We start from the raw sequence: 13905 nt of genomic DNA on the forward strand, positions 1-13905 counted from the left end.
GTGCCCGCCCCCCATGCATGCCAACACACACACACACACACACACACACACAGCAGAGCTAACAGAACAGACTGCTTTCCTGAATTCTGGAGCAGCCCCACCCTCAGAGGGGAAAGAGGAAATTGCACCCTTTCTCTCTCTCTCTCTCTCTCTCTCTCTCACCTCCCTGTGCAAAGACTCACCCAGGGAACTGGAAAATGCAGACACCTTGGGCACTCTGTTTCAGTGGGTTGTATTTGGGCCCAGGAATCTATGCCCAGTGCCCAGGGCCGAGCGAGGAGACTCGCCCTGGGCTGTCGGCACTGAGCAGCAGGCTCTGCTCACTTTCGGGCCCTGGATGCCTGGCCGGGAGCGGGCTTGTTAAGGAAGCACAGCGCTTCTAGGCAGTTTCAATCCAAACCCTCTGGCTGCGCTCATCTCCTTCCAGAAAAGCCCATGTCATTAAATGCCCTTGTCTTGCTCTCTGCTCTCCCAGGTGCCTAAGACTTGAAATGCCACCTAAATGCTCATCATGTGTTGGGGCCAGGTCTGGCCCCATGGCCCACTGCCTTGCTGACAGCTTCACGGGTGTCTAATAAGCATCTCTAACTTAACATGTCCGACACACGCCTTCGCTGCCCTGCCTTCCCAGCCCTGCTCACCAGGGAGCAGCCCCCACCTTTCAGATATCCTAGCCACACAATGAAAAGTCATCAAAAGTCCCTCTCTTTTTATCTTACTACCCTTGTCTCCCCCCGTACCTCCCAATAGCTCAGAAAATACTGCCATCACCCTCCTACCTCACACCCTTCATGGTTTCCCACTGCTCTTAGAACAAAAAGTCAACCTAAGGGCTTGCCTTGGCCCTGCTCCCCTCCCCCACCTGCTCAAGCTTGAGCCTGCCTCCCCTCTCCCAGAAAGCAGCCCCTCAGGTGGCTCCCTTCTCATCATCACTCGGGTCTCAGTCCTGATCAGTTAGCCCCCCATCCACTCGTCACATTAATTTCTTAATACTTATATTTACATGAAACTCTCTTGGCTTTGGTTTTGTTTTTCTCAGTTTTTGTGAGGACTAACGTACTGTGAAGTATACAAATGTTATGTTTACAACTGATAAACTTTTATACAGATATATACACCTATGTAAACACTACCCCTCCCCATCACCAGTCCGTACCCCCAAAGTGCCATTCTACCTTCTATCACCATAGATTCGTTTTGTCTACACTTGAACTTCAAATAAATGAAACCATATGATATGACTCTTTTGTTCAACGTTCTGTGAAATTCATCCACATCGTTGCATGTGGCAATAGCTCATTCATTCTTGTTGCTGAATATGCCACAACTTATCCATCCCTTTATCCATTTCATCCATTTATTTATCTATGTCCATTTGGGTTATTTCTGGGTGTGAACTTCTATGAATACAGCTCCTATGACTATTCTTGCACACGTCTTTTGGTGAACATGTGCACTAACTCTAAGGGTCAAATTGCTGGGTCAGAGGGTAGACAGTGTTTAGGTTCTGTAGATGCTGCCCAGCAGCTTGCCACTGTTTGTTCCCATTTACACTCTCATCAGCAGTTGCCCTACATCCTCACCACACCCTGGTGTTGCCTGTCTTTTCGTTACTAATCGCCTGCTGGGTATGTAGTGGTGTCTCATTGCGGTTGTATTTCCATGACTAACAGAGTTGAGCAGTTTTCCTTATTGAGCACAGGATTATCCTCTTTTATGAAGGGTCTGCTCAATTATTTTTGCCTCCATACTATGGGTGGTCAGTCTTTTTAGGGTTTTTTGTGTGTGTCCCAGATAAAAAACATTTGTCACGATACCTGTAATGGCATCTTTAGATGAAGTGTTCATTGGTTGTCTGTCCCCACCCTGTAAGTCCCAATACAGCAGGGACTGCTGTGTTCACCAGTGCATTTCCCAGACCTAGCCCCATCCCAGCGCATAGCAGGGACTTAATATGTGAATTTAGTCAGCTGGGATTTGGGGGACAGATTTAACTGTGAGCATCTTATAACTGTTCACTCATTTGTGCTGCTTGATTGCTGTGTCCCATCTTCATTTTTCTGTACCCTGCAATGTAATGTAGCAACATACTGATAAGTACAGTCAGACCCCCAAATCACACTCCTGAGGTCTTCCTGCTAGCATTTGCCAATGGGCAACACTGCAGGGAGACAGAGGTGGGAGGGGAGAAGTAGCTTCCTGCTGCTTCAGATTTCTGACAGCATCCCTGGCGGCAGCAGCAGCAGGAGCATTGGCTACAGTAACAGTGACGGGTCAGGTGGAGGTGGCTGGAAGTGCAGGCTCCTGGATCCCAACCTTAGCAGCCTCACTAGACAGTGCTCCAGCCTCTGAGCTATCTTGCTGCTCCTCCAGCCCAGGCTGGTGTCAACTTCCAAGTTGCAGTTACCATTAGATGAGGAACCTTGCCTTCTGTCTCTTGCTCCATTACCCCTTCAGGCATCCTTATAACAAATCCCAATACTAAATCTCTTCTGCTTGAAATACCTGCAGGGGACTGTTTCCTGGTGAGAGCTGGGAACACATGGCCCATCGTGTGCTAGGGCTTGGCTGTTTAGCATCAAGTGCCTATTGAAAACAAGGCTTACAGGACCAGGTAGATGCTGCACTTGATACTTACAGAAGTGATGATGACAGTGAAGTAAACTGGCTACTTTTTACTGTGCTGGGTGTTCACAGAAAGGATAATTTCAAGGATTTGAATTCTAAGGTCAGGGCATGATCAGAGAACTAGAGCATTTATGTATTAGTCTTTTAAAAGAATCTCTCATTTCTTATAGATATGGGCGGGGCATAAGGTCAGGCCCAAAATATGCATGTGTTGCAGAATTAGAATCTTAAATTGAATTCATAGCCATGCCAATTCTCTTAGGTGACATTCACGGCATTGACTGGGAAGGAGTGAGACCTTGAGGTCTTACTGAGGATCCCTGGGTAGACTCAGACAAATCCCCAGGCAGCGGGCTCTTCTCCAGTGTGAAGACAGCGCCTTTTCTTGTCTGAGTAATAAATAACCTCACCTGTTAAGTACCCTTTCAAGAGGATGCCTATTCTCAACACCCACCCTGACAACACCCTTATTGTCCCCATACCCATAACTAGAACTAAGGAAAACAGGTATAGAGTCTGAGCCAGGAGGAAATCAGTACACACTAAACCAATTGCTAATTATTCTAGCAATAAATTAATAACTAAATACTAAGTAAGATTTTGCTAATTTATAATAATAAAAACCTGGAGAATATGTGTGGGATAAATTCTAAGGTATTAGACTAAATGGATAGGATGTGAGGGATCTTAGATCAGGTCACATGTAGTGGTGTGCTTAGCAGAGATTCTGAACTCAATGTTTAGCTCAAACATCTAGAAGTAGCTCTAACAGCTTGACTAAAACCAAACTCAATAGTAGCCTGGATTCAATGAGATTGAGAAGCCTGATGTCTGAAGAGGAGGGAAGCCAGATTTAGGAAGGAAGGGATGTTGGAGTCAATTTATGGTGACTTCCTCACTGAGGCGCTGAGAGGTGTGTAGGGAAGGCGACCAGCATCTTTAAAAGGTTGTGTGGTGTGTGTTCCCCGAAGGCCAAGGCTGACAATGATGGGATGACTGACTTCAATGGGAATCAGTGGATATAAACACTACAATGAGTGTCCACAAGAATGTTCTGACCCCCAGGAATGAAACAGATGGGTGACCTGCTGATGTGTTACTTGCTGTACAAACATGGACAGGGGAGTGGAAGCCTGCACTTATTGCAGTGAGCGGAGCACCAACCTCTTGCCTAGTTCCCAGACCCAAACTCTCTGGACAGGAAGGCAGACAGCTTCTCAGTGCATGTTGGCCACAAATATAAACAGCCAGTCTTTCCCCAAAAGTGTTGGCAGGCACAGACCAGGGCCACTGTGCCCTGGAGAAGGGAGATCTTCAGGGATCGCTGGACACCGACTATGTGGACACTAATCTCTGGGACCCAAATGCCACTGTTCACCAGAGTGAGAGTTTATGAGAGTCAAGTGGTAGACAAGAGTTTTGGCCTGAATCAATCTCAGTGGATGAGAAGGGAGGGAGAGGGAGGCTGCCCAAGGGCAAGAGGGGGCAGCTGAGACAGCATCCTGGGGAGGTGGAGCCATATGTGAGCCAAGGTGCCAAGCCCAGTGCATGTTTCATCATTCCATCAGATTTTGTTTATAAAGACAAATTTGAGACAAAATTAAGAATTTCAAGATAGTGAATTGTATTTCAAATAATTAATAAACCACACTAAAGAGCAAAAAATAGCAATGTACTCTCAGATTAGACAAAAAGTCTAAATCAAAGAAATTACTACATGATTAACCTTGTACATACAGGGTGGGCAAAAGTAGGTCTACAGTTGTTCATATGGAAGATAATACAATAATCAGTAAATAATAACACGAGAATAAACTTTCATATACTGACAACTGTAAACCTACTTTTGCCTACCCTGTATTTTTGTAATGTTGGAGGTGAATCTTTAGAGTAAACAAATACTGAATTCTAGCTAGAAAGACTTTTTCACAGTAGTATGGGTTAATGATTATGAGACCACATTGGCATATTCTAGGATTGAAAAATAAGGAAATACACTGAAGATAATAGGAGTAAGTGTCTCATTGTTGGAGAAATTATTAATTTGGAAAGGAGAAAGATTAGAATGGATCCTGTGTGTTGGAATTGGAGATATTACTAAGAACTCATGGAATGTAGAGATAAAGTTATGACATGTAGATACACAAGTGTATGCGTGTACACACACACACACACAATACACTGCCTCTCTGTGGAGACACCCCAGTAGCAATAAGCATGACCAGTGCCCAGATTTTGGTCTGGATACCATTCCCCATGAAAAGGAACCACAGCTCCAGCGAGAAATGGTTTCCAAATCTGGAAAAGTAGATGATGAACCTAGCATATCTCGTCAATGTAAGGAAGTGCTCAGAGAATGACGGGGACATAGCAAAAGAACATAGAAGCCAATCGAAGGGGCTCATAAATGGATAATGTGTGCATGAAAAAGAGAATCAGACTGTAACCTACACACAGTGTGTTCATGAGTGTGCATGTGTGTGTGTGTATGGGAAGTTCATTCTTACAGAATGCTGACTAATAAATGTAAAAGGAAAGCTTGGCAAATATCTTAGTAATTTTTCAACAATCACCAATGGCTGCTAAACCATTGGATGAAAGACTGATGAGGATCTTAGTCTGCAGGTATCCCATAAAGAAGAAAATCAGTGCAGCACAGAAACCTGGCTGACAGCACCTCAACCAAGGGATTAAAGTGACCATCGCCAGTAATGGTCCAACCCACCCACACGTGCACCTGATACGCACTGAGGACATCACATCAGTGTTGTAGTATTCCTGCCCAACTACGTAACCTCAATCAGATCATGAGAAAACACCAGGCAAACTACAAAGTAATTGTCCTGCCCCCTTAAAACATGTCAAGATATGAAAGGCAAAACCAGACAGAGGAACTGTTCCAAGATCAGAGGAGACCCAAGAAACATGACAACTAAATGCAGCGAGTGATTGTGGACAGCATCCTGCTCCTGGTGGTTTTCCTTATAAAAGACGTTAGCAGGACAATTGGTGAAATACGAAAGCCTGGATATTAACTAAGAGTATGAATCACCGATTTCCTAATTTTAATCACTGTCTGTGGTTATGTAAAAATATCCTTGTTTCAAGGTTCACACTCTGAAATAGTTAGGGATAAGGTATATAACGTCTGCAGCGACTAAGAGGTATCAATGTTAGCAATTGGAGCAGCGGTTCTCAACCTGTGGGTCGCGACCCCTTTGGCGGTCGAGCGACCCTTTCACAGGGGTCGCCTAAGACCATCCTGCATATCAGATATTTACATTACGATTCATAACAGTAGCAACATTACAGTTATGAAGTAGCAACGAAAATAATTTTATGGTTGGGTCACAACATGAGGAACTGTATTTAAAGGGCCAGAAGGTTGAGAACCACTGAATTGGAGGATCTGGATGAACGTTATGTGGGAGTTCTTGCTATCGTTCTGGCAATTTTTCTTTTAAAAAAGGCTGAAATTACTCAAAATAAAAGAGTCTCCTACCCCCCTCTCCCCCCCAATGACAGAGTCACAACTTTTCAATGACTAAGGAAGTAATAGACCTAGGTGACAATCATCAATGAATGTTAAAAAAAAGTTACATGCAAGACTGACAGGACTTTCCTAATGGGGTGAATCAACTAACAACATAACTGATGATGAATTTAATGTAAGTAAAAATGGGACAATCAGACAATACTGCCAGCTAGTGTGACCATTGTGTGCAGCAGGGTGTACACCACACCACCGATTAGTATTCTTGGAGAGGGAGGGGAGAACCTGAATTTAGTCAAGTCTTTAGATCTGACCAAGTACAGAAAATGTGGGAAGGTGAACAAAGCAATACCATAAAGATGCTCCCTGCTGAATCCAGAATATGGGATGTTCTGTGGACAAATGATTCTGTTTTATCAACTTTTCCTTTCTAAGGGGGAACTGTTGGTGTCTGTTTCATGATGGACTGACCTACCTAAAGCTTAATTTCATGCTACCAGAGAAAGTCAGAAAATCCATGTGAGTGTCTCTGTCCCCTACATGAGCTCACCATGCTTGCATTTTGACTGGGGTCTGCTTACGTAGAACTTCAAAGGGTACTTGTCAAGCATCAGCAAGGACCACATTGAAAAACCGTGTCAGCAGGATCTCACCAGGGTGGGCAAGTGCCCACATAGAGCACACCAGCACTCAGGTGGCAGAAGCTAAAGGAAACCTCAGAGGTCAGCTAGGCCGCTGGTTCCCCATTCTGGCTCTCCATTTAGAATTACTGGGGCCACTTAAAAATAATCTCATGCTGGAATTGCCTCAAATTAGACTCTGGGACATGGAGCTCAGGGTTGATTTTGTTTCAAGTTCCTCAGATGATCTGGGCCAACCCCCTCACCTGACAGGCAAGCAAACTGAGGCCAAGACAGGACAGGAAAGACTGGTTAATATCGAGGTTGAAAGTATTGTCCCAGCTCCTGGAACCCTGAGGGATACGTCTTTGCACTAATTTTAAGACATCTAAGAGGAAGGGCACCCCTATTTAATATGCTTTACTGTACCTATACTTGCTCCCACAAGCTCTCTTCTCCCTTGTAAAACAGTCTGCAAATGGAATTTACCAAGCTTTTATGTGCTGGGCATGGCACGATGCAATTATATTTTAAGTTACTGATCACAACTACCTGGTAATTCCCATTTCACAGATGGGGAAACAAGTACTTGCCTAAAGTAGGTGGGACCAACATTCAAATCTGACAGCTGAACTCCAGGAACTCCACTCATACCACCACTCACAGGGTTACTCACAGGGAACCTTAAAAACACACCAAAAGGAGATCAGTGGTTCTCAACCTTCCTAATGCCACGACCCTTTAATACAGTTCCTCATGTTGTGTTGACCCCCAACCATAAAATTATTTTTGTTGCTACTTCATAACTGTAATTTTGCTACTGTTATGAATTGTAATGTAAATATCTGATATGCAGGATGTATTTTCATTGTTACAAATTAAACATAATTAAAGCATAGTGATTAATCACAAAAACAGTATGTAATTATATATGTGTTTTCCGATGGTCTTAGGCGACCCCTGTGAAAGGGTCGTTCGACCCCCAAAGGGGTCTCAACCCACAGGTTGAGAACCACTGGCCTAGATTCTGTGTAGAATTGGGAGATGCTAGACACGGCAAGGCTAGGCCCTTGGAAATGACTCTGGGTTCCTGGCTCTGTGCAAGAATGGAAACCAGAGCCTGTTCTGAGCCCCTCATGGAAAAGCCAGGGGTCCTCAGTCCACAGGCCAAATCGGGGTGTCTGCTAAGATTCCTTTCCCATGGTCACTGTGCACAAATTTACCTCTCCCAAACTTCTCCCATCTCAAAACAAGACTAGAGTGTGTGACTGTAGAATCAGGATCACAGTGAACTTTGGGGTGACAAAGCACTCAAGCAACACCCTCCCCCCCCCCCCCCCCCCCCCCCCCCCCCCCTTTCCTACAACTAATGGTAGCTGTATCTCTCTACAGCTGGCTAACAAGAATTAAGAGTTGGGTAAGGTTCCCAAAAAAGCTTCTTAAAGGGGGCTGACTGAAAAGAGGTGTGCTCCTTTTGTCTCGTCCCACTCCTTTCTCCTGTCTGGAATATGCGCATGATCACTGGTGCCCTCACAGTCACCTGGGACCATGAGTGACCTTGAGGATGGAAGCCACAAGAGGATGGTGAACAGAAAGAAGCTGGGTCCCTAACTGACCTCCAGATTTCACTTGAGAAATAAACTATTTTGGTTAAGTCATTGCTACTCTGTCTTTTATTATATGCAACCAACCTACTACTGACTCACAGACCATTTTCAGGACCGTTTCTCATGCTAAAAGAGGAAGTCACAGGAAAAAGGAATGTACTGTCAGGGGAAACTAATCCATTGCACCTGCATTTGGGGGACAAGTAAACAATCTTTCGGACACGATGTCTCTGCGTCGGAAGACTGGACTGAACTGAGTATTGAGGTGATCCTGAGTCCCACCCTAATGTCATCACCTTGCCAGCCATGAAGGAAGGCAATGCCAGCTCTTAGGCCACAGGGCAGCCATCAGGGAACAAGCCCACTTCTCTCATTCCCCTGCATCAATGTGCCGCTTCTCCCATGCAGTGAACCATGGCTACAGTGGTTTCTTTAGTTGCAAACATTCCCACTGATAATCCCTGGAGGGAAATTCTCCTCTAGGCTAGGGTTCCCAGTTCGGAAGTGATGCTACCAAAAGCTGCATAGGTTCCTCACACTCAAAGGAATCCAGCGACATCAGTAAGCTGAACATCACACATCTATCTAGCTGCTTCCAGGTGCCCGGCTTCCCTCGTCACAGCAGCCACTGCAGGACCAAAGCCATCATCCAGAGATGAGCCCTTACCTTTTTGTTCCAAGAAACTCATCAATGATGAAGCCAACTTCCATCTGTGCTAGTGGTGGTTGTGCCTTTTTGTTTAGAATGTGTGTGGCTCAGGTGGTTAGAGCATTATCCTGATTCACCAAGGTTGTGGGTTTGGTGCCCAGCCAGAGCATATATAAGAAGCAACCAATGAATGATGCATAAATAAGTGGAACAAATCAATGTTTCTCTCTCTCAAAAATCAATAAAAATTATAGAACGTGCATGCCTGCTGCTCTTTTGGGGAAGTTCTATTTCCCATAGTGGCTGCACAGGAGGAGGTGGTTCATTTCACAGTAGCACATTTGTGTAATCAGTCATACACAGTCTTTCTATTTTTATTAATAGTGTAGAAAGGAGCATTTTGTAAAAAATAAATTTTAATTCCTCTACCTGATCAACTTTAATGTATTTAAAATAATACCCACTATATTATATATTTATAAAATGGTTCCCCGAAGAGAAATTCATTATCTATAATGAATTTCGTAAAAGTGTAATATGCTAATTAGACCGGACATCCTTCCGGACGACCATCCGGATGAAGCTGGGGCTTCGAGGGAAGCCTGAGTCCCAGGTCCCAGAGGGAAGCCGGTGCCAGTAGCCAGGGGAAGGAAGGCCTACTTTTGCACAAATTTCGTGCATCGGGCCTCTAGTATAAAATAAAGCCAGAGGTACTAATATCTACCCCATTAAAAAAAAAAAAGCCCTCAACTTAGAGCCAATGGAGAAAGTTCAAGTTCCTTGATGTATATGTATAAACTCATTTTATACAGCTGTTTCCCCCAATGGTCACAACGGTCTCTCCAGTCCACTCACACATCTCTAATATGACCTTAGCACTCCTTCCATGGAGGGGGTTGGGTGTACCCAGTCCCTGACACCTGAGTGGGCTGTGTCACAGAAGTGAACTGTGGCTTCTGCCCGGTTCTCTGGGGGAAGTCACACAAGGAGCCTGCCTGCCCTGAAGCTACCATGCTGGCGAGGACACGAAGTTCCTTCAGCCATAACTCAGTCAAGTTCCCACCCACCAGCCAGCACCAACTGCCAGTCACACAAGTGAGCCATGTTGACTGCCAACCTAACCGGGCCTTCCTATGCCTCAGCTCGGCAGACACCTGAGCATGCAAGAGGAGATGACACACAACTGCCCAGCTGAGCCCTCCCCAAGTCCCGACTCACAAAACTACAACAAAGCGAAGGGGCTGCTGTAAGCCAGTCTGGGGTAATTTGTTATGCAGCAACAGTAACGAGAGCCCCGACTATCTTGGGGAAAGTCTCCATAATTAAAACTATTTTATCTGGGTATGTTTTTAAAATCTCTTAAGTTAAAATAACTAAAAGCAAACAGTGTACAAAACAAATACTTTAACTCTCAGAAAGAGTTCAGAAATTTACAGAAAAGAGTTCAGATAATTTGCAAATACTTTTATAGAAAGGAATAAGAACATGGCAGCTGGAAGTGAGAGTGAGCAAATCAGAATGTTAGAGAGAGAGAGCTGAAAGAAACTCCTAGGAAAGAGCAGTTTCTTCCACTAAGTGGGAAATTCCACAGGTAGGAGCTAGGCTCCTGGTTAAGCACATGGAATGTTCCATGACTAAAATGACTTTGTACCTTCTAATCTGCCTCCCCCACCCCTTATTTATTCCCTGAGCAAGCACACAGCAGAGTCTGGTTTGGAAGGTGTGGACAGGGCTGAGGAGCAGATATTCATGGGGCATCAGAAGGGACAAAGGAAGCCTTTTGGTCAAACTTACCCATGTTTATCCTGACCCTACATTTTCAAGTCAAGAACCAGCCAGTGTTTCACAGCCTGGCAGAGAAAGCTCCGGATGCCTCCACGTCTTTGGTGCTCACATGAGCACCGAAGCTTTTCCATGGCACCAAGAGAACGACTTTGTGCAAAGCGCAGCCTCGACAAGGCGAGAGAATACTACCAGCTTTTATTTAAGTTCTTTTTTATTTTCCTCCACACTGGCAAAAGTTCCGAGGGAGCTTAAAGTTTTGTAAACATTTTAACTATTCTTCTTCCCCACCCCCACCCCACCCCCACTTTTGAATTTACAAAGCAAAGGAGAGCAGGAGTCTCAATTTTAAATGGTTCCCCATCTCCTCATGCTATTTGATCCAAAAACTATATACAAGTTTATAGCAGTCTCTGTATAGTTATTGTACATGTTTAGGAGGGAGGGAGGCAAGAAGGGGTAGGGAGAATAGTGATCCAAAATAATAAAAATAGAAACCAAATATAATCATTCAAAACCAAACCGCTCTCAGAGCAACTCCAGCCTCTTCAGGCAATGACGACAGGAAGAAAAGGTGCTCTACCAGGAGCCACCCAAACAGCACTTCTTGCACAGGGAGGGATGGTCCAATGGCTCCCGACCAAATGTGATTGGCAATTCCAGATGGTGTTTGGGGAGTGGAGGCAGGAAGAGTATTGGTTTATAAATAGGGCTTGAATACATTTATATCTGAAGGAAAGGGTATGAGGAGACCATGACCAGAAGCCAGCACCAGGCTTCTCTCCCATCCTCTCCCATCCCTCCATCCCACTGCATTCTCTTGTATAGTGGTTTCCATGGATGAAGGTCTTACAGATGGTCAGGTTTTGTATATTCTTTTTTCAGAAAAGGCAACCGACTTGCCATTCCAGAATCTTTAAACAAAACCTTTTCAGGGCCACAGCAAGACACACACGCAATGCTCTGAGGAACCAGATGAATTTCCGAGCTTTTATCTGATGCAAAAGTTTATCCCTATTCAAAATGAAATTATACAAATTCATACATATGGTAAAGATCCTAGCTGCCTCTTAAACGAGACAAATTTTCAGCAGAAAGGCCCAAAAACAAACTGGTCCTAGTCCTCTGAAGTAAAAATATTTATGGGAAAAATCAGTTTTTATAAGAAAGAAAAATTAAGAATAAGTCCCTCTCCCAGGCCACAGGGTCTCCTTTGTCCAATCAGGTTGGAGTATGCCAGGGGAGAAGTCAGCTTGCGTGGAAGTCACTATCTAATGAAGAAAACATGAATCCTTCCTCCGAAAGGATGCTCAGAAAGAACAGGCGAGGGGTGTGTAACATCAAACTAATCCAATCTAAACTCCACCCGACTCAGGGCCTCTTTGATGCAATCCCAAAGTTAGCAATGTGACCTTCAGACTGCAGAGCGCTGACTGTCTCTGTCGGACACTCAGTCATGGTCCATGGGCGTTTTGTAGCTGGCCAATGTCTGTTACCATTAACTCTCTTCATGATTGCACCAGTAGACCCCTTGCCCTTATTGGGGGAATAAAATGAAGAAGAAAAACAAAAGGAAAAAAAATGACAAGAGAAAGTAAAATTGCTATTGGCAGATCCCAACACACTTTCTGGGAGACAGTAGATGAAATCACGGCACAGTAAACACGTGCTGCCCAAAATCAGCCTTGTTGGAGAGTAATCCCAACTGCCACCCCCGAGACACAGGGTCTGGTCCACTTATCTACAGTCTGAGATGCTCACCAACAGAAATGGTTTAAAGGATCTTGGACACAAAAGGCTAGAAGAGAAAGCCTGAGATGATGGATTCTGTGATTTGTTGCAGAGTGATAAGAGTAAATGGTAAGTGTTGTGTCCAAAGGTGAAGAATCCATGGTCAGCAGAGAGGAGAGGGAAGGCCAGTCCACTGGCAGGTGCTCAGTAGTCATCCAAAGTTTCGATTTCACCCATATTGAGTCGCTCTGATGAAGCATTGACTGAAAACCCTGCAGGAAAAAATTGACAATGAGTGACCAAGACCCAGACAACTATGTGTCTCAAAGGCAATGGGCTGCAATTCTGGGCAGTAGGCTGGAATGTAAGTCTCTCTGTTTTTGAGCACACCATAAGGATGGAATAATCAAGGGAAGAAGAAGAAAGAAGGATAAAGGTCAGAGCAGTGGTTTTGTTTTCTGCCCTTCGAATGAGAGATTCTTTTTGTTTTATTTCTTAGGGTTCTAACATAATTTAATTAGGGAGGAAAAACAAACAAACACCAGCATTACTGCTTAAACAGAATTACAAACCATTGCCTTAGAGCAGCGGTTCTCAACCTGTGGGTCGCGACCCCTTTTGGGGGTCGAACGACCCTTTCATAGGGATCGTCTAAGACCATCGGAAAATACATATATAATTACATACTGTTTGGGGATTAATCACTATGCTTTAATTATGTTCAATTTGTAACAATGAAATTGGGGGTCATCACAACATGAACTGTATTAAAGGGTCGCGGCATTAGGAAGGTTGAGAACCACTGCCTTAGAGAATCCTGAGAGGAACCTGGGGTATAAGTGTGTGTTTAGGCCAGGCCAGGCTGGACCCCGGGGGAGAGAGGAAATTCATTCAGGATAGGTACCTTAAAAGAAATGGGACCTTAGCTGCATTTGGGGCTCTAGCCTGTTTGGCTCAGTGGACAGACAGAGTGTTGGCCTGTGGACTGAAGGGTCCCAGGTTCGATTCTGGTCAAGGGCACGTACCTTGGTTGCAGGCTCAATCCCTGGCCCGAGTTGGGGCGTGTGCAGGAGGCAATCAATCAATGTGTCTCTCTCATATCAATGTTTCTCTCTATCTCTCCCCCTCCCTTCCACTCTCTCTAAAAATCAATGGAAAAAAAATATCCTCGGGTAAAGATTAACAAAAAATAAGAAATGGGGGCAGGAAAGCAGGAATAACACATTCTGAGTGAGAGTAATACTACTTCAGCCCCACTCACTACTGGGAACACCACCACCCTTAATTCAAAAACTCTATCAAATTCTGGCCAAGAGCTTTTGCTATTCGGAGGTAGGAGGCTTCAGGAAAGAGCCACTACAAAATCCCTAGGGCCCTCAGAAATCATTTCTATCA

The 13905-nt window shown here is 44.6% G+C and overlaps 1 protein-coding gene across 8 annotated transcripts in view; it reads right to left on the reverse strand.

Annotated features, from left to right (window-relative positions):
* Positions 1–10975: 10975 nt before the first annotated feature.
* GIGYF2 (GRB10 interacting GYF protein 2) overlaps positions 10976–13905 on the reverse strand; it is a 141443-nt gene continuing 138513 nt past the window's right edge. For all 8 annotated transcript variants that reach the window (XM_014530579.1, XM_014530578.1, XM_014530574.1 and 5 more), the window contains one exon: positions 10976–12782. In XM_014530579.1, coding sequence (XP_014386065.1) covers positions 12715–12782 — 68 coding nt within the window. In that variant the 3' untranslated portion in view covers positions 10976–12714. The remainder of the gene's footprint in view (positions 12783–13905) is intronic.

The sequence above is a fragment of the Myotis brandtii genome, unplaced genomic scaffold, assembly GCF_000412655.1.
Source record: "Myotis brandtii unplaced genomic scaffold, ASM41265v1 scaffold744, whole genome shotgun sequence".
Taxonomy (NCBI): Eukaryota; Metazoa; Chordata; class Mammalia; order Chiroptera; family Vespertilionidae; genus Myotis; species Myotis brandtii.